The sequence below is a fragment of the Emys orbicularis genome, chromosome 19 (assembly GCF_028017835.1).
Source record: "Emys orbicularis isolate rEmyOrb1 chromosome 19, rEmyOrb1.hap1, whole genome shotgun sequence".
Lineage (NCBI taxonomy): Eukaryota > Metazoa > Chordata > Testudines > Emydidae > Emys > Emys orbicularis.
In genome coordinates, this window is record NC_088701.1 from 7382644 (window position 1) to 7403357 (window position 20714).

The 20714-nt window shown below is 57.3% G+C and overlaps 1 protein-coding gene across 1 annotated transcript in view; it reads left to right on the forward strand.

Annotated features, from left to right (window-relative positions):
* The window catches only part of RAPGEF3 (Rap guanine nucleotide exchange factor 3), a 76024-nt gene that overhangs the window by 36615 nt on the left and 18695 nt on the right, over nt 1-20714 (forward strand). The window contains exons 3-14 of the mRNA XM_065419649.1: nt 10453-10506; nt 10876-10982; nt 11747-11868; nt 12772-12940; nt 13484-13568; nt 15361-15421; nt 16088-16164; nt 16929-17075; nt 17594-17709; nt 18197-18285; nt 19209-19287; nt 20232-20382. Coding sequence (XP_065275721.1) covers nt 10453-10506; nt 10876-10982; nt 11747-11868; nt 12772-12940; nt 13484-13568; nt 15361-15421; nt 16088-16164; nt 16929-17075; nt 17594-17709; nt 18197-18285; nt 19209-19287; nt 20232-20382 — 1257 coding nt within the window. The remainder of the gene's footprint in view (nt 1-10452; nt 10507-10875; nt 10983-11746; nt 11869-12771; nt 12941-13483; nt 13569-15360; nt 15422-16087; nt 16165-16928; nt 17076-17593; nt 17710-18196; nt 18286-19208; nt 19288-20231; nt 20383-20714) is intronic.

Genomic DNA, 20714 nt, shown 5'->3' on the forward strand with positions numbered 1-20714 from the left:
TCCTTATTCACTTTCTTCACACCAGTCATGATTTTATAAACCTCTATCATATCCCCGCTTGGCCATCTCTTTTCCAAGCTGAACAGTCCTGGTCTTTTTAATCTCTCCTCATATGGATGCGGTTCCATACCCTTAATAATTTTTGTTGCTCTTCTCTATACCTTTTCCAATTCTAATATATCTCTTTTGAGATGAGAACTACATGCTGTATTCAAGGTGTGTGTGTATCATGAATTTATATCGTGGCATTATATTTTCTGTTTTATTATCTATCCCTTTTTCTTTGAGTGATGGTACCTATGTGTATTCCACACAGAGGTGCACATGTGTGCCATCCACCCGAGTCTAGAAGTTTTTCCAAGCAGTGTCCATTGACCCACCCATGCGCAATGTGTCTCCTCATGCTCCTGACTGATGGTATAAGGGGCAGTGCAGGTCGACGCCACTCCAGATCCTCCTCAACAGAACTACAGTTCCACATAGTTCCAAAGAGGATGGAGCTAGGCTGTTCTCAGTGGTGGCAGATGACAGAACAAGAAGCAATGGTCTCAAGTTGCAGTGGGGGAGGTCTAGGTTGGATATTAGGAAACACTATTTCACTAGGAGGGTGGTGAAGCACTGGAATGGGTTACCTAGGAAGGTGGTGGAATCTCCATCCTTAGAGGTTTTAAAGGCCCAGCTTGACAAAGCCCTGGCTGGAATGATTTAGTTGGTTTTGGTCCTGCTTTGAGCAGGGGATTGGACTAGATGACCTCCTGAGGTCTCTTCCAACCCTAATATTCTATGATTCTATGATAGCTACCTGTCATGCTCTTCTAGCTAAGTGTGACTTCAATATGTACAGCAGGCTGGCAGAGTTTACAGACAAGCTCCCTGCAAACGACCATGCCCAGTTCCAGGCCTCAGTGAATGAGAGGAAATTGGTGGTGAAGGTTGCCCCGCAGGCTGTGGTAGATGCAGCTGACACTGCATCTCATTTCATAGCCACGAGGCTTGTGATGAGCAGGACTCATGGCTTCAGTGTTCCGGTTTCCCGAGGGAAATCCAAAGCGCCACTTCCCTTTCGATGAAGACAGTCTTTTCAGTGACACAATGGATGAGCCCCTGCACTCCCTGAAGGACTCCACTCTGCGGTCCCTGGGAATCTATATCCCAGCACCTAGGAGGAAGCACCAGAGGCAGTGTACTGCCTACCAGCCCTACTACCAATGGCCAGCGGAACCCCCCTGGAAATGACAGAGGTCCCAGAGGCCCCGCTTTCCAGCACCAGCCACCTCCTCGACCCTCTTCCAGCCGCAGGCCAACGGTCACTTTTGACACGTGGGTCGAGACCCATGGGCCACCTTCAATGCCAGCTACCTCGCCATCCATCATCTTCAGAATTCGCCTTGTCCTCTTTGTCCACAATTGGGCCAAGATCACCATAGGCAGTTGGTACTGGAGATCATCCATTACGGGTACTCCATAGAGTTTCTTTCCTTCCCGCCTCATCATCCTCCCACCTGACCCACTTTGGAGGATCCCTCTCACCAGTTGATTCTTCAGCAGGAAGCCAACTCCCTGCTCCTCAAGGATGTGGTACAGGGCATCCCGCTGCAATACCAGGGGAGGGGATTCTACTCGCCATATTTCCTCATTCCAAAAAAGGGTGGAGGACAGAGACCTATCCTGGCAAGCAGTAGGAAGCACAAACGTGTCACACTTTCCATTGACACAAAGCTAGAAATATTAAAATAATTCAACAATGGTGTTAGCCTCAGCAACATAGCAGGAGAATATGATATTGGGAAATCAACCGTCACTGATATTTGGAAAAGCCAGGAAAAATACAACAATTTGCAAAAGAAGCCAAAGACAACGGAGCAGTAAGAAGCAGGTGTATTGTACACAAAGCTACTGCTGCTGATTTTGATAAGGCAATGCATCTGTGGCTTGCACAAGAGAGATCAGAAGACCATTCTATAAGCAGTGTTATGGTTACAGAAAAGGCAGGGTTACTCTACCGAGAAATGTATTCAGACAAAGGTGAGGACCATTTTAAAGCAAGCATGAGGTGAATCTGTTGGTTCAAAAATCGGCATGGAATACGGGATGCAAGGAGAGTCCCTGACAGCTGACTCGAATGCCACTGGTGAATTTAAAACCACTTTCGAATCATTTATTGAACAGCACGAACTTACCCGGGACCAAGTGTTTAACTGCAATGAGACAGGCCTGTATTGGCGCCTGCTTCCAAACAAGACTCTGGCAGACAGTTTAGAAAAACAGGCGAAAAATTTCAAATCCAGTAAAGATGTGGTCAGGCTGATGGCTACTGCTAACGCAAGCGGGGATTTCCATCTCCCATTGGCATTCATTCACAACAGTGTGAAACCTGGCTGGCTAAGCTAAGCAGCACTTCTGCAGAAAAGGACCTGGGGATTACAGTGGACGAGAACCTGGATAGGAGTCAGCAGTGTGCTCTGTATTAGTAGGAGCATTGCCAGCAGATCGAGGGAAGGGATTATTCCCCTCTATTCAGCACTGGTGAGGCTACACCTGGAGTATTGCGTCCAGTTTTGATCCCCCCACTACAGAAGGGAATTGGACAAATTGGAGAGAGTCCAGCGGAGGGCAACGAAAATGATTAGGGGGCTGGGACACATGACTTACGAGGAGAGGCGGAGGGAACGGGGGTTATTTAGTTTGCAGAAGAGAAAAGTGAGTGCACTGCTTGGATGGTGTGGCAGGGCATTCTAAACCCCTTAGATGCCCTGCCAAAGGGGTAGCTCCTCCCCGGCTTCCCAGTAGAATGGCCAAGTGCAGGGGCCCAGACACTCAGCAAGGAGCTCAACTGCAGGCTCTAAGGAGGGCAGACCCTGTGACAGATGGAGAAAGGTATTTTCTCTGACTGGTTTTTTAAACACTTTGTTCCACTTGTGAAAGACTACCTTATGTCAAAAGCGACAGTCCTGTGGCACCTTATAGACTAACAGACGTATTTGAGCATAAGCTTTCGTGGGTGAATATCCACTTCGTCAGATGAATGCGACCTTATATCAAAAATACCTTATGTCAAAATCTGTACCTGTCCAAACTGTACTACTGATGGGTAATGCTCCATCTCACCTTGCCATTGAAAATCTATTGACGGAAGATGGAAGCATTTGGTATTTATTTTTACCACCAAATGTCATATGCCTCATTCAGCCAATGAACGGAGGCATTCTGGAAAACATGAAATGTTGATACAGGCAAAACCTTTTGTAGTGCATATGACTGGGATCAATGCAATTTGAATCTTACAGATTTTTGTAAACAGCTGACAAAACATGCTGTCTACATGTGTGCTGAGTCCTGGAGTGAGATTGGCTCGGAGTCTTTGACACGCTCATGGAATACACGTTGGCAGTGTATTGACAACACTGAGAGAGAATTTGGAAAACAAGGATGAGATGGAAATAAATCAATTAAATTTTTCTAAAGAGTGACAGCTTTTTGGATATCACCGTGGAAGAACAGGAAGAATGGCTAAACGCAGATTAACACGAGAACGAACACCCTATTCTCAGCGACTATGAGATAATTGAATTGGTACAAGAAACAGCACAACCAGACAGTGACAAGAAGGAGGGGGAGAACGCCAAGAAGTTCCCATACATGCAAGCAGAAGAGTGTTTCGCTACCTGTCTGCAATGGCTTGAACAACAGCCTGACGCCACAGCAATGAATCTAACGATGCTTCAAGAGCTACATACCTCGGCAGCAAAAAAGCGTGTTAGCAACCTCAAGCAGAGTACCATTAACAATTGTTTCAAGTCTACATAGTTTATCCTGTAGTACTTACGCAGGAAAGTTAAGTTTGGATAGGTTTTTTTGTTGTTGTCATTATAAAGACTAGTGCATTTAGTTCTATTTGAATGGACATTTAAATCGATGGGCTTTTGTGTTTTCTTTTCATGGATAACAAACACTAAAAAGAAGCGAGAGAAATTACTTAAAATTGAAATACAGTACTGTGTTAAACATAAACTACTAAAAATAAAGGGAAGGTTTTAAAAAAAGATTTGACAAGGTAAGGAAACCGTTTCTATGCTTGTTTAATTTAAATTAAGATGGTTAAAAGCAGCATTTTTCTTCTGCATAGTAAAGTTTCAAAGCTGTATTAAGTCAGTGTTCATTTGTAAACTTTGGAAAGAACAATCATAATGCTTTGTTCAGAGTTACAAACATTTCAGAGTTACGGACAAACTCCATTTCCGAGGTGTTCGTAACTCTGAGGTTCTACTATATTTAGACTTCCAGCATTTGTACTTCTAAAATGTGTCTATATTTAATTGTCTGCCCTCATGTGATGTAATTGGATGGGACTCTTTTTCGTTTGACTGTTTCTCTTCAGTTTCTACCTGTACTATATCTCTCCTCTCCTCTTTACTAGGATATAGAGTATCCCCTTTAATAAATCCTCCCCTGAGGACATGCTCCTGCACACCTGTCAGCTTTCCCCCAGCCCTTAGTTTAAAAACTCCTCTATGACCTTTTTAATTTTCCATGCCAGCAATCTGGTTCTGTATAGGCTCCAGGAGCGCCGCCAGCTTTTCTGCCGCCCTAGGCGGCGGAAGGTCCCACCCCGAAATGCCGCCCCCCACAGAGGCGGCGGAAGGTCCCGCCGCCGAAATACCGCCGCGGTCGCCGCCCCCCAAATTATAGTGCCCTAGGCGATCGCCTAGGTCACCTAATGGGTTGCGCCGGCCCTGATAGGCTCCTCCATTCCCAAAAGGTTCCTACTAAACCTAAATCCCTCCTCTGAATGCCATCATCTCATCCATGCATTGAGACCCTGCAGTTCTACCTGTGTTCCTAGCCCTGCGCGTGGAATGCTATCATGAAGGTCCTGGATTTTGGTCTCTTACCTTGCAGCCTAAACTTGGCCTCCAAATGCGTAAAAGCTTGCGAGGTGCTCAGATATCACAACAGTGGGGGTTGGATAGGTCCCTTGGACAGACAGGCCCTGTGGTAAGCAGAGAGAAGGAGCTGGCATGTACACCACAACTGATGCTCTTGAGAGTGAAGGAAGCCATAGAGCCTGCCTGTTCCTGTGCAGACTCCGTACAGCCATAACACTGGGCAGTGGGGTCACAGCTGGACCAGACAGCTCAGAGTGGACTAGCTGGGGGAGGGGGGGACTCCCAGAATTTACTGTGCTGTAAGGATGGATCTGCTGCAAGTCCCAGGTTTGGGTTGAACCTTATAGTAAATGTGTACTAACCATGTAGGGATCTTAGCAGGCAGCCCCAGGCACTAACCCCGTGGCATTAATAGGAGGATGCTGAGTTAGTGTTTGCAGAGATCGGTGGCTGCAAAGAACTGTGTCCATTCCCCTGCCCTGCAGCACTTGTGCGTCTTTTTCCTGTGCAGGGAGGTGTCAGCTCAGGTTTGCACCTGCTCTGCCCGGCTGGAGAAGACACCTACGTGGTCTCCAACAGGCGAGAGTCAGGCCCTGACCGTTGTCACCTGGGCTCTGGAATCCCAGTGCAGGGGCCAGGAATACTTGCTCCCACAGACTCGCCCTGCAGTGGGGTTGGCTAATCCAGCTGCCTTTGCTTTGCCCAGTTGCTGCCGGCACCATGTGCTGTTAATGCAGGCTCTGCCGGCTCTGCCAGGGAGGAGCCGCAGTCACTCTAGGGCTAAGAGTACAAGGGACAAAGTCTTTGCTGGTGTAAATTGGCACAAACAGAATTTGTCCCAGAGAGTCTCCTGCCACTAAGGAGTGAGCTAGTCCCATAGGTTCGAGCCCTGCCATCCCCAGCTGGCACTGACAGACGCAGCCCTCAGAGGGACGTGTTTGTTCCTCCCTGCTAGGCCAGGGTCTAGAGATGCCCTTGTGGCCCTGAGACCTCTCTGGGACCACGTCAGAGCAGCATGCTGGGATCTGGGCCTTGTCTGCAATAGGGTGAAACTCTGGACTTTACTCCATGAACTGGGGACCTTCACCCGTGCTGCCCAGAATGGCTGGACAGGACCAGGGCTGAGGGGAGGCCTGGGGAGAGACTACTGTGCTATTGTGTGTTTTTTATCCCTTGCCCATCACTGTGGTGTCTGCCTTGCAGGACTGGGGTCCTGGTGCTGCCGTCCCTTCTTCGGCCCTGCTATTCTGGAGGGGGAGGCTGCCACGGACCCTCTCCAAGTCCACACAGGGTGTGATGTGCTTGCTCCAGGGTGCAGAGGAGCATCCAAGCCCCTGTGGCACCTTGGCCTTCTGCCCGGGGCACTGGCACCCACCCAACACCATGTCAGCACAGCTAGTTTTGCTCTTCGATAACATTCACTGCAGGGTTGGCTCTGCAGATCTGGGTCCCACTTCATTCCCAGTATCTGTCTGGCCTGTCTCCCTGTAGGCGCTAGGAGGCCAGCTCAGACTGCAACACCCTGCATTGGGTCTCCATTGCCGTGAGCTGAGCACACCGTGCCCTCAGCGCTCCTTGCTGCCCCGGCAGCCAGTGCACTTGTGATATTTGCTGTGTAAACACACCGGTGGCTGGAGGAAACGGGCGCCCTGGCGAGTGACCTTGTGCAAGGCTGGGGGGATTTGTGAGACCTGCCCACAGCAGAGGAATGCTGAGCCAATTGCTTCCTACCCATCCCCTCGAGTGGGGACAAACTGTCCAGGAAGGGACCCTCCTCTCCATATATTCACATGGAAACAGACGGAGAACACTATCCTTCAGCAGCATGGGGCTTCTATGCCTAGGTGTGACTGGGCGCTACCCCTCTGGGCCATCCTGGGTCTGGCTGGGCGCTGCCCCTCTGGGCCATCCTGGGTCTGGCTGGGCGCTGCCCCTCTGGGCCATCCTGGGTCTGGCTGGGCGCTGCTCCTCTGGGCCATCCTGGGTCTGGCTGGGCGCTGCCCCTCTGGGCCATCCTGGGTCTGGCTGGGCACAGCCCCTCTGGGCCATCCTGGGTCTGGCTGGGCGCTGCCCCTCTGAGCCATCCTGGGTCTGGCTGGGCGCTGCCCTTCTGGCTTGGTCTGGCTGGGCGCTGCCCCTCTGGGTCATCCTACTACCCCCAAGGGGCCCAGTCCAGCTTGCTCTGTTGGTTCCTGTAGGGTCCAGCTCCCCAGGTACTGTTTATCTGATTGATGTCCTAAGTCCCTTAGCAAACCCTTGTGAGCAAACACAGGCTTGGAGGGAGGCTGCAGTCCACAGCACTTCAGTGAAGCATTAACCCTTCAAATGCTGACACTTTCCAGCTCAAGCAGTGCTCTGAACCACAGGATGATGACGGGGCAATGTCTCTCAGGGTCTGTACAGCACCCAGCACAGCAGAGCACGGATTTCATTGGGCCCCCTGGGCACCACCACAAGACCAATATACCAGATAAGAATGCCCCTGCTTGTGCAGGGTTATTCCCTACAACCCAGTCCTGCTCTGTCTCTGGCTGGCTTGCTTTGACCAACGGGGAACAACACTTTCTAGTCCATTCCAGTGACAAATAGACCATAACTCAGCAAATGTTTCCTGAATCTTGGGCCGAGACAATTAAAGAGCCAGGGAATTCGCTGAGGACCGGCGGGCAGGGACGCTGCAGGGCAGGGAGTTGGGGTGGGTGCAGAGCCAGCTGACTGCCTGGGATTAGGAGAATTCCCTCTGTGGGAAAGTTATTGTATAGCTGGGGGTTTCCCTCCCTCTGCGGCTCTGATGATGCTCAGGAGTGCCTGCACGGTGATGAGTCTGCTCTGCAGCCCTGCACAGGAGATGGGGCCGGACGATGAATCTCATGCCGTGGCTAGTGGAGGAGAGTCGAGCCTTGGGAGTTGGCAGGGAGCTGGTTGACCGTGGGTTCTGACTCCTCTCCTGGTTTCCACCTGCTAAATTCCATTGGCCCCACCCCAACCAAAGGCGACTCGAGGCAGGGCTGCTTGGACATTTGCCATCGAAACATTTTTCAGTGGAAAATGGTTTTTTTCACTGAACAAGCATTTGTGAGGAAAGGATCTGCTGTGGGAAAGCTGAGCAGCTGAACCCAAGGCCAGGTGCTGTAGGCAAGGCAGGGGGGCCAGGGCTTACAGATTTCATCCTTCAACATTATTCAGCGATTTCCAGGTCTGCAGATAAACCCTGAACAAATACACAGTCTGCAACACCCAATGTGTTGGTTACTGTAGTTACATAATCAGCCAGTCAGGGAACAGAAACTATACCATGTGACATAGGGCAGATACTGGGAATACCATAACCAAATAGACAATTGAAAATGGGCGCTCCATTGGCTAGGGACACAAGTCACATGCTGCTGTTTCTGCTGTCTGATTGGATGTCTCGTGTAACTTACCGACCTTCTACAAATTGCAAATTTTGAAATCAAATGTGCAATTTGCCATGTACTTTCTGTGAATGAGATTGGCAGAGACCCTGTTCCCCCCCCCCCCTTCCTCTGCAGCATGGGTCACAGGTCACTTGCAGGTTTAAACAAGAGTAAATGGTGGATTCTCTAACTTTAAGTCTTTAAATTGTGATTTGAGGACTTCGGTAACTCAGCCAGAGGTTAGGGGTCTATTCCAGGAGTGAATGGGTGAGGTTCTGAGGCCTGCGATGTGCAGGAGGTCAGACTAGACGATCGTGATGGTCCCTTCTGTCTCTGAGACATCAGCATTCAGCACGTATTAGCGTGAGAGAAGCCTGCATGCTCAAATGCTCATGGAAAGCGTGTGTGAAAGGCCACGAATGTTGGTGAGGCACCACTCAAGTTTGAACCCCAGCAAATATAAATATATGTGGGAGGTGGGGGACCGGAGGAGAAAGGGTCAGGGAGAGGAACAGCAGGGCTTGGATCGAGGTACACGTGCCTCTTGCTCAGGATCAGAGGGCTGGTGCTTCAATTGCTTTTTATGCGGCTGGGATCCTTCCAGAGCTGAACGAGCCAGGGCAGGGCCAGGGGGTTGGAAAACAGAGATGCTGAGGGTTCCCTCAAGGCCTCGTCTCCAGAGAATTGCCTGCCCTTTCCATTCTTAGCCATGGGAGGAAGCTCTCTGATCCGCAATGCTCGCGACGGGTAAGCCAGGCTCAGCTGGGATTCCTTGGCCTCGGCAGTACTGTGTATCGCGACCCCGGTTTACCTTCCCGGCAGGTTTGGAGGCTGCCAACGCTAGGGGGACAGAGCAACTGGCCCACAAGAGAGATTGGTTCTGCCCTATCTGATCGAAGCCGTGACTTGGTGCCAGTTTGCAGCACCCTGGCTGCAAGGGGGCAATGTACTGCCCCAGCTGTTGTTCTGAGCTCTGAGCACTGATCTTCCTGCTGTTTCTTTTTCTTCCTAGAGATGTACGGGAGGGCGATAAGCCTGGCCAGATCCCTGCACAGCTGGGACATTTGTGAGCCAGCTGGAAGCTAGGCTTGGACCCAGAGGTCCCTTGAGCTCCTAGACTGGCTAGCAGCAGCGCCAAACCCACCCAGCTCTAACCATGGCCAGAGGAACTTTCTTCATATTGCCAGGCCCATAGATGTGGGAACTAGGGATGCTGGGGGTGCTGCTGCACCCCCTGGCTTGAAGTGGTTTCCATCATATACAGGGTTTACAGTTTGGTTCACTGGCTCTCAGCACCCCCACTATACAAATTGTTCCAGCACCCCTGCGGCCAGGCCTCACATACAGGGTCTGGCTAAGCCCTGCTCACAGGTCCCCAAGCAGCTCCCTGAGCTGAGAGCAGAGCCGGGACCTGGCTTGGACTACAGCCAGAATCCCACGCTGAGCGAGGCTCTGTCCCAGCTGTGATCATGCGCAGGGCCAGCTCCTACGTGTTTGGGGTCAGGAGGTCATGAGTTCTAGTCCTGGTTTTCCTCAGGTAAATCACCTAACTATCCTGTGCACCAATGCTCTAGCCCAGGCATAGCCCTGCCCCAGGAAGTAGGTGCTGGCTGGGCAGTGTGATGAAGACAGGCTTGTTACCACCAATTACTTGTATTTAAGTGGGGGAAACCCCCACAGAAACTGTTACCAGTAGCAGCGCATTAAGCAAAGGAGCAGTGATGGTTGGCCGACTAACCAGTAACAACAGGCTGGTTCTAAAGTGCCTCATATCCAGCTGCCCGTGCTTCGCTCTCGGTCCAGTCCATTCCTCGCCAGTCAGAATTTTACCCAAGTCACCCACCGGACATGCAACTGCTGTTGAGGTGGGAAATGGCAGCTGTTAAACAGCGAACAACTGCTAGGGGGCAACCTTGCTTAGCGTCTGCTTCTCCCCATGGAATCTAGGAGTCATCCCGGAAAGGCCCCTCTCCCCTGCAGGGTAGGACTGGGAGAGCTCTGCTGTCACCACATGATCCCTGCCCTTCACAGTGGCCTCTTTAGCAACAGGGATCCCCGTGCCACTGCATGCCTCAAACAGAGGGCATGGGTGTGGAGGGGCCCCTGTTTGCCACTAACAGAGTGGCACTAACGTCTAACACTAACGTCTCTGTCCTGTTGCTTTCCAGACGCCGCTCCCTGACAGCGAATCAGCCCCAGACTGTGGGCAGAGCCTTACGCAGGTGAGTGGGGTAGTCCCTGCTTCGGGAAGCCACCCCCCATTACCGGGGAGCAGTTCGCTGCCCTGGGCAAAGAAAGCAACTCAAAAGGCCCTTGCTGCCTGTTGGTCTGGGAATGCCCCTCCAACCTGCAGGGCATCCCATGGCATCCCTGGACACTGGCTGGGTAGCTGGCAGGAAGGGGAGAGGGAGCTGGGGAGTAGTTTTATCTTGCTGGTTTTCCGTCCAAATGGTGAGCAGGAGTGACCCTGCTTAGCGTGGGAGAGCCAGCATGGAGCGAGCAGTGCTAAAGGCTGATACAGGCAGGGCTAGGGAGGAAGTGCCCAGTCCAGAGCCCAGCTTCTTGACTACTGATGCTTGTTTGTCTCCCAGGCACATGCAGAGAAGGTTTGGAGAGCAGGGAGACTCCTGTACAGCCACCTCGTGAGCTCCTGTCCTGGCCTCATCCGCGATCACAAGTACCACCTCAGGCACCACAGGTGAGACGGCCCTGCTCTATGGCCATGGCAGTACCTACCAATGAGGGAGCCTCGCAGGGCAGCTCCTGTGTGCCTGGGTATGGACCCTCCTGGAGCCAGGCCTGGACAGACGGGTGGGACGTCATGGCCCCATCCCCAAAGCCAGAAAGGGAGAGACAATCATGGACCCCTGCAGGCCTGGTGCTTCCTACCCGAGAGAATTTAATGTCGCTAAATGTCAGTCACAAAGCAGGGAAAGTGTCCTCCTCCACACAGCCCTGCCCTCCGACCCACTGCCCTGCCCTCCGACCCACAGCCCCTGCAGTACCTGCCCTGGGTCCTCCCCTTCACAGCTCTGCCGGAGCCCCTCAATCCCCACCCACAGCCCCAGCTATCCCACCCTGGGTTCCCCCCGCCCTTCTCAGCTCTGCTGGTGCCCCTCAATCCCCACCCACAGCCTCTGCAGTACCTGCCCTGGGTCCCCCCCTTCGCAGTTCTGCCGGAGCCCCTCAATCCCCACCCACAGCCCCAGCTATCCCTGCCCTGACTCCCCCTGTCTGCAGCTCTGGTGGTGCCCCTCAATCCCCACTCACAGCCCCCCTGCTATTCCACTCCAGCACTCTCCCTGCCCCCAAGCTCTGCTAGTGCCCCTCAATCCCCACCCACAGCCCTGATATTCCACACAAACCTTTCCTGCACCTCTTCTCCTGCCTCGCTATGCCAGCCCTGGATTCCCCAGGTCACTAGTCTCGTCTCACCCATCCATCGCCCTTTTTCCCCTGCAGGCATTGTTGCTCCGGGAAGGAGCTGGTAGACTGGCTGCTCAGTGCAGGGCTGTCCATCCAAACGCGGGGCCAGGCCATTGGGGTTTGCCAAGTGCTGGTGGATGGAGGAGTCCTGACTCATGGTGAGAATCACAAAGGGTCTGGGTGCTTCCAGGACTCCAGCCACCTCTGCAGTGCCAAGCTGGGAGGAGCAGGCTGGAGAACATATGGAGTGTGGCAGGGTGGACTGGGCTGGGGACTGGGCGTGCCAGGCCTGTGTGGGGCCCAAGGGAACAGGGTGGGGCTGGGAGCCATGTGGAGTTTGTCAGGTTGTGGTGGGCCAGGACCCAGCAGGGCAGGATAGGCCAGGGGCTGTGCTGGGTCTGGTGGGGCAGGCTGAGGGCCATGTGGTGAGGTAGGCTGGGGAATGCATGGGGCCCGCAGGCACGGGGTAGGGCTGGGAACCATGTGGAGTTTGTCTGGGTGTGGTGGGCCAGGATGCAATAGGGAGGGGTGTACCCGGAGGTGAAGGGTAGGCCAAGGGCTGTGGGCTTGGGCAGGTATGGAGGGTGAGATGTGCCAGGGACTGCCAGGAGCCTGGTGGGGCAGGCTGAGGTCACATGGGGTCTGGCAGGGGTGGGGCTGGAAACCACGTGGAGTTGCTGGGCCAGGACTCGCTGGGGTGGGGTTGCCAGGAGTGTGAGGAGCCCATGGGATGGGCCAGGGGCTGCATGGATGTGTCAGACCCTCGCCAAGCTCTAGCTCCATGACTGGGCTCCGTGCTGTGGGGCCAGGGCCCAATTCAGGCTCCTGTCAAGTGTCTGCCCATGACAAGGAGAGCGCAGGGGGAATTGCCTGTGTGCACCCTCCCCTCTCCCCCACGGCACACGCTGACAGTGCCCACTGTGACCCTGGTGTCTGTTCCTACCCCATCTCACGCTGGCCCTGCTCTCTCACGGGCTCACAGCAGCTCGTGACCTGGTCCAGGCTCGTGCCACGCACGGTGTCGCACACAGGCTGATGCTGCCATGTGGCTCTTTCCCCAGTGAAGCAGGAGTGGCATTTCCAGGACAAGGATGCCCAGTTTTACCGCTTTGCCGAGGGGGAGCTGACTCTGGAGCCTGGCACCTGGGACACTGAGGAGCTACTGGAGGCATTGGCCTTTCTGGCCCAGCTGGGCCCTGATGCGCTGCTCACCATGGCCCTGCGCAAGCCGTGAGTATGCCATATGTGCCCATGGCTGGGGGAGGGCTGGGCTACCCACCAAGAGACCCGCCCTCCCCACGGCTGGGCTGCCCACCAAGAGCAGCTGGGCTCAGTGGGCCTGAGACCCCAGGTGGGGTGTAGAGGGCGTTGAGGGGGCCATCTCCCCGCATTACAACAAGGGCTCTGTGGTCTGCCTGGATCCTGGAATTGTCCTGCCAGGCTGGAGTACATGTGCGTGGTCAATGCCCGCAGCTCCAGATCCTAGACACACAGACCCCCCCGCAGACAGAACCTCAGGAAGGGAGATGTGAGACCCACCCTGCTGCCTGGCCAGGGGCTGCCCTCTGCATGGGACCATGCCCAGCTCAGGGGGCTGCCCTCCTGTGAGGTCATGCCAGGGCTGGGGGGAGCTGCCCCGCATGAGGCCAGGCCTGACTTGGGGGGGGGCTGCCCTCGTGGGGTGGGAACTGCCCTCTGTGTGGGGCCATGCCTGGCATGGGGATCTGTGCCCCTCGCAGGGACAGTGCCAGGGTAACACCGCTCTCTCCCCAGCCCTGCCCAGCGCATGGAGGATGAGCTGGAGCTCATTTTTGAGGAGCTGCTGCACATCAAAGCTGTGGCTCATCTTTCCCACTCCGTGAGTGCTGGCTCCCCCGCACCTCGGCCAACCCCTGCTCCCCCCCTCCCACCAGCCCCGCTTCCCTCCGCCTGCCAGCCCCCATTCCCCTGCCCCCACCAGCCCCTACTCCCCGCACCTCCGCCAACCCCTGCTCCCCCCCTCCCACCAGCCCCGCTTCCCTCCGCCTGCCAGTCCCCATTCCCCTGCCCCCACCAGCCCCCACTCCCCTCACCTCGGCCAACCCCTGCTCCCCCCTCCCACCAGCCCCGCTTCCCTCCGCCTGCCAGTCCCCATTCCCCTGCCCCCACCAGCCCCCACTCCCCCGCACCTCGGCCAACCCCTGCTCCCCCCCTCCCACCAGCCCCGCTTCCCTCCGCCTGCCAGTCCCCATTCCCCTGCCCCCACCAGCCCCTATTCCCCTCCCCACGGTCAACCCCTGCTCCCCCCTCCCACCAGCCCCGCTTCCCTCCGCCTGCCAGTCCCCATTCCCCTGCCCCCACCAGCCCCCACTCCCCTCACCTCGGCCAACCCCTGCTCCCCCCTCCCACCAGCTCCGCTTCCCTCCGCCTGCCAGTCCCCATTCCCCTGCCCCCACCAGCCCCCACTCCCCGCACCTCGGCCAACCCCTGCTCCCCCCCTCCCACCAGCCCCGCTTCCCTCCGCCTGCCAGTCCCCATTCCCCTGCCCCCACCAGCCCCCACTCCCCGAACCTCGGCCAACCCCTGCTCCCCCCTCCCACCAGCCCCGCTTCCCTCCGCCTGCCAGTCCCCATTCCCCTGCCCCCACCAGCCCCTACTCCCCCGCACCTCGGCCAACCCCTGCTCCCCCCCTCCCACCAGCCCCGCTTCCCTCCGCCTGCCAGTCCCCATTCCCCTGCCCCCACCAGCCCCCACTCCCCCGCACCTCGGCCAACCCCTGCTCCCCCCCTCCCACCAGCCCCGCTTCCCTCCGCCTGCCAGTCCCCATTCCCCTGCCCCCACCAGCCCCCACTCCCCCGCACCTCGGCCAACCCCTGCTCCCCCCTCCCACCAGCCCCGCTTCCCTCCGCCTGCCAGTCCCCATTCCCCTGCCCCCACCAGCCCCCACTCCCTGCACCTCGGCCAACCCCTGCTCCCCCCTCCCACCAGCCCCGCTTCCCTCCGCCTGCCAGTCCCCATTCCCCTGCCCCCACCAGCCCCCACTCCCCGCACCTCGGCCAACCCCTGCTCCCCCCCTCCCACCAGCCCCGCTTCCCTCCGCCTGCCAGTCCCCATTCCCCTGCCCCCACCAGCCCCTACTCCCCTCCCCGCCGTCAGTCCCTGCTCCCCTCCGCCTGCCAGCCCCCACTCCCCTCCCCACGGTCAACCCCTGCTCTGCCCCCCCATCAGCCCCCACTCCCCTCCCCCCACCACCCCTGCTGCCTTCCACCCCACCTACAGTCCTGCTCCACCTCTACCCTGGCTGCCTCTACCCAGCTCCAGCCTCCTTCCAGCCATGGGGCACCCTCTGCCGAGCACCTCTTGCCCTCTGTGTATCCTAGACTGTCCAGCCCGACCCCCCGGCACTCTCTGCCCCCTTGGCCCCATGGAGTTCCCCTACCCAACTCCCCAGGCATCTCACTGAGCCCCACTGGGCCCCCGCTGTTGCTCCTGCCAAGTTCTGCCAGGCAAGCCCGGCCCAGCAGCGCACCCTCCCTCCCACTGCCCCCCTGCCCCAATATGCTCATATCGTTCAGCCCAGGCCTCATGCCATCCAGCGCCCGCCCCCCCCCCCCCATCCCAAGACCCTCGCCCTGTGCCGGGGCAGCGCTAAGGGGTGTCTCTCACTGCAGGTGAAGCGGGAGCTGGCCTCTGTGCTACTGTTTGAGTCACACACCAAAGCGGGCACCGTGTGTGAGTATCACAGCCTGCCCCAGCCAGTGACTCTGTGAGCGTGCTCCTCCCAGCCTGGGCCCAGAGGGGGGTGTCCTGCGCTCTGCCAGTCTGGTTCCTGGGGCACCACTCTACCCAGCCTGGGGCCTGGCGTCCTCTGACCAGGAAGTTACGCCTTGGAGATGCAGCACCAGGCACTGCCCCATGGTGTGCCATTGCCTGGCACCGCACAGCAGACTGACCAGCACCAGAGAGGGCAGTGACCTCCCCTGACACCCACTGCAGGGCTCCGATCCCAGGGACCCTTGTGCCCACCAGACCCTGCAGGAAGGGAAGGGAGGAGCCCCGGGGCTGTTTGCTGGGGTGCAGGACCTGAGCCCTGTGCTCTCTGAGTTCCTGGGCGGTCAGCGTGGGAATGGCTGGAAACGGTGGCATTCAGCGTTTGGCACATCCCAACCCCGCTGTGCTGCCCCACAGGTCCTCACGGCTTAGGGGACGGAGCCGGCCAAAGCACCAGCCCTGAGAGTGCTCGTCCCGTGCTCCCCAGGGCAGGGCTGGGCTGGGCAGGGCAGCTCCCCTGGAACGCATAGCCTCTGCGAGGCTGGGATGTGCGGTCTAGACCCCTGACAAGGGCTGCCCCATCTGCAGTCGCTTGGGCTCCCTGGACAAACCACGGCTTCTTTGCAGTGTTCAGCCAAGGAGACAAAGGCACCTCGTGGTACATCATCTGGAAGGGCTCAGTGAACGTGGTCACCCATGGCAAGGTATGTGCTTCCCTGCCCTCCACGCTGCCCTGCCCCTACAATCCCACTGGGCCCCACTGCTGGGACGGAACCAGGACCTCCAGGCTCCTCCCCCTGCAACCCCACTGGGCCCCACTGCTGGGACAGAACCAGGACCTCCAGTCTCCTCCCCCTGCAGGCCCACTGGGCCCCACTGCTGGGACAGAACCAGGACCTCCAGACTCCTCCCCCTGCAATCCCACTGGGCCCCACTGTTGGGACAGAACCAGGACCTCCAGACTCCTCCCCCTGCAACCCCACTGGGCCCCACTGCTGGGACAGAACCAGGACCTCCAGTCTCCTCCCCCTGCAACCCCACTGGGCCCCACTGTTGGGACAGAACCAGGACCTCCAGACTCCTCCCCCTGCAACCCCACTGGGCCCCACTGTTGGGACAGAACCAGGACCTCCAGACTCCTCTCCCTGCAGGCCCACTGGGCCTAGGGTGACCAGATAGGGAGCATGAAAAATCGAGACGGGGGAGAGTACAGTTGCCTATGTAAGACAAAGCCCCTAATATCGGGCTATCTGGTCACTTTACCTGGGCCCCACTGCTGGGACAGAACCGGGACCTCTCGGCTCCGCCCCTTGAGAGCAACCAGTGGAGGTGGGAGCTGAAGGGCCTGTGCCCCCTGGGCCAGCATGGTGCTCCCCCTACATCCCAGTGCCTCCCGGATCCCCTGCTCCCCAGCCGGCGGGTGATGGTGTGGGGGGTCTCTGGTTTCTCACCCAGCTGCCACCCCCAGGGCCTGGTGACCACCCTGCACGAGGGTGATGACTTTGGACAGCTGGCGCTGGTGAACGATGCCCCCCGAGCCGCCACCATCATCCTGCGGGAGGACAACTGCCATTTCCTCCGCGTGGACAAGCGAGACTTCAACCGCATCCTCAAGGTGGGCCCAGACCCTGAGCCACGGGGCCCAGCCATCCCCAGAGGGCAGTTCTCCTGTGTTCCCCTTCCTGCTGCCCCTGCTAAACGGGCTGTGGGCACCGGGACTGCTGCCTCTTTGGTCTGTGGATCATCTCACATCACCAGAGCCACATGGCCCTGTGTCCATGGCGTACCAGGCTGGGGATAGAGCTGGGGACACTGTGCAGCAGGAGGATGTGTTGGGGGGGGGGAGGGGTGGCTGACACATGTCCTGCCCCTTGCCCTGTCCCAGTCCTTGCTTTGCCCCCAGCCCTGCCCCCGCCCCAATCCTTGCCTCTGCCCCAGTCCTTGAAGTGCCCTCTTTTGGCCCCAGTCATTGTCCTGCCCCTTGCTCTGCCCCAGTCCTTGCAGTGCCCCCTACCCCGCCTCTGTCCTTACTCTGCCCTACCCCTGCCCCAGTCCTTGCACTGCCCCACCCCACCCTTGCGGACCCATCTCACTGGGACAGTTCAGTAGCAGCACTGACGTTGGATTCTCTAGGATGTTGAGGCCAATACCATGCGCCTGAAGGAGCACGGGAAGGTGGTGCTAGTGCTGGAGAAGAACCTGCAGGGGAGCGGCTCCAGCAACCAGTCACCATCTGCGGGGAGCAGTAGGTACAGCGGCTTCTACCCCTGCGGCCAAAACCTTGCCAGGCCTGGGACCAGCAGCACCCCAGGGCCCAGGCGGCACTGAGACAGATTGGGTTGTTCCCAGGGAGACCTCACTGCAACCCCAGGCTGCCCCATGCAGCTCCCACACTCATCCCATCGCCTCCCTCTGACTGGGTCCCACTGTCTGATGCAGCAGGGTGGGGAGCTGTTGCTTCTGCTCCCCTTGGCCTCCCAGAATCCATTGTGGGAGACAGCTGCAACATTTCAAAGGAGCTGTGGTGCTTGTTGCAAAGGATGCTGGGACACATCTGAGCTGTGGGCCCCAGCTGCCAGATTGGGAGCGTGTGTGGGGCAGGTAGCGGCATTTCTGTAGTTGGCCACCTGGTGGCTCTGCTGAGCCTGTGTGGGCTGTGGCTCGGCCTCGTGTCTAGGGGATGAGGCTTATGACCCTGTGAGAGTCTGACATGCCTGGGTGTGCTCTGTCCTCCAGGTACTCGGTGATGGCTGGGACCCCTGACAAGATCCTGGAGCATTTGTTGGAAGCCATGAGGCTGGACGCGACGTTCTCAGACCCCCTGGGTATGTGTGGGTTGGCTGGGCTGGGCTCGCCACATGCCCAGACATGTGCCCCCGGATTCACGCTCCCACGGATACGTGTGCACGGACACACACAGATACACGCGTTCCCAGATACACAGGCACAGACATGCCTGTGCGCAGAGATACATGCGTGCACGGACATGTGCATGGATACACACGTACACAGATACATGCTCATGGACACATGCATGCAAATGAAGAGTTTCTCTGAGCTGGGACATGGTGCCAGGCTCCCCCCCAGGACTAAAGGGAAGTGCTGCACTCAGCCAGTTCATAGAGCAGAGACTGTCTTACATCCTCCACACAACGCCCATAGCTAGAGCCTTACCAAATTCATGGTCCAGTTTGGTATATTTCATGGTCCTAGTATTTTAAAAATATTGAATTTCATGGTTTCAAGATATTTAAATCTTAAATTTCAGTGTTGTAACAAAGCATGACTATGTATTTAAAACCACAAACATATAAAGCCCTTACGTCACCATTTCTGAAACGGGGGATCCCGACCCAAAAGGGAGTTGCAAGGCTATTGCCATCCTTACTTCTGCGCTGCCTTCAGATCTGGGCAGCTGGAGAGCGGCAGTTGCTGGCTGGGCACACAGCTCTGAAGACAATGCAGGGGGCTGGGATGGTTGGGGGGATGGTGGGAGCGCAGGGGGCTGGGATGGTTGGGGGCTTGTAGGACATGGGGGTTGGGATGGTTTGAGGGAGCTGGGATGGTTGGGGACTGGGAGTACAGGGGGCTGAGGTGGTTTGGGGGCAGGGGACTGGGATGGTTCAGGAGATGGTGGGAGTCTGCTGGGCTCAGAGCCCCCTGCCTGGGGATTGCTGCTGGGCCCAGAACCAGTGGGTCCTGCCTGGGGCGAGGACCCTTTAACGCGTGCTGGGCTGGTGTTTTTCAGATACCTTGGTTGGGGATTTCCTGCTGACCTACAATGTGTTCATGCCGACCACCCAGCTCTGCAGAGCCCTGCTGCACCAATATCCTTGTAGGGCTGCAAGGCCCCGCACCTCGCGGGGCAGCCGGGGAGGGGGTGCGTCATGGGGGTTTCCTCCTGACCACGAAAGACAGAGAAACAGAGAGAATCTGTGAGGAGCCCGCCAGAGAACACTGGGGGGGGGGGGTCTGTAGTTCTACAGCCTGTGTGTTCTGCGCTTGGGCTCCGCTGTCTGAAGAAACAGGCCCATTCTCAGGGCCCACTGGCCCAGAGGTGCCACCCCCTCCACACTCACTCAGGGAGACCCAGATCCTGGCTCGTTTTGCTGGTCTCAGTCTAAGGCTATGTCTGCACTGCCAAGGGCTGTGAATCAACCACCCTCTTGAGCGACGTAAGTTACACCGACCTAAGCGCTGGTGTGGACAGGCTGCGTCGGTGGGGCGTAGCTGCCGCCACTCGTTGGGGTGGAGTAATGAAGTCGACGGGAGAAATCTCTCCCATCTGCATAGAGCAGCTTATACCGGCTCTGAGCTCTCTAGTGTGGCCATAGTCTGCGTCCCTCTGGCTCAAAGCACCTGGGCTCAAAGCACCGAGCTGCACACTGCACAGGGGCTGTATGCAGAGAGCAAAGGCATCCCAGCCGCTGAGCTACGGACTAGACAGAGCTGCTTGCACGTGGGGGGGTCTGGGATGTGGAATGGGGTGACTGTCAGCAAAAGGGCAGTGCTGTTAAAGCCAACAATGTGGACGTCCTGGTCCCGCTCACTGCCCATGCCGTGGGTCTCATCGCCTCCTGCTGTGCACACTCCCCACATGCCTGTGCTGTGGGGCTGATTGGTTCTGCTGTTCTCTGGGTGCACACTGCAAGGCTCGCCCCTCTCTGCAGTGGGGCCGATTGCCCCTGGGCATGCCCTGCAGACTTGCTGCCTGACCCCATTACTGCTCCCAGCACACACTGACCTAGAGGCTTCCTTGACTGGCCCCCACTTTCCACGCGGAGCCGTCCGAGGGCTCGGAGCAGGAGAAGGCTGTCTACTCCCTCAGCAAGCGGCAGAAGATCCTGAGGCTGGTCAGCCAGTGGGTGCTGCTCTATGGGCCCCTGCTGCAGGCCGACCACTGTGCCATAACCCTGCTGCAGGTACTGCGGGGGAGGGGGCAGGGGAGGAGCTAAGCAGCACATGGGTAGGGGAGTGTGGCGAGCAGCGGGCTCAAGGGGGCTGACATCCAAGGGAATGACGAGGCTGGTCCTGGCCTCGGAGCTGCTGAGCTCTGTCCCCTGCCACCCGTGGCCACCGTTCCTTGCCTGTCCCTTGCCAGGGGGGATGCAGCCCATGAGGACGTGATTCCATAATCCAGCACCAGGAGCGCTACCCTAGGAAAGAAAAACTGCCCCCGGCTACTGCCCCCTGCATAGCAGGAGTCCATCCTTATAGCCCCAGGGACCCAGACACTCAATCTGCCACAGGTCAT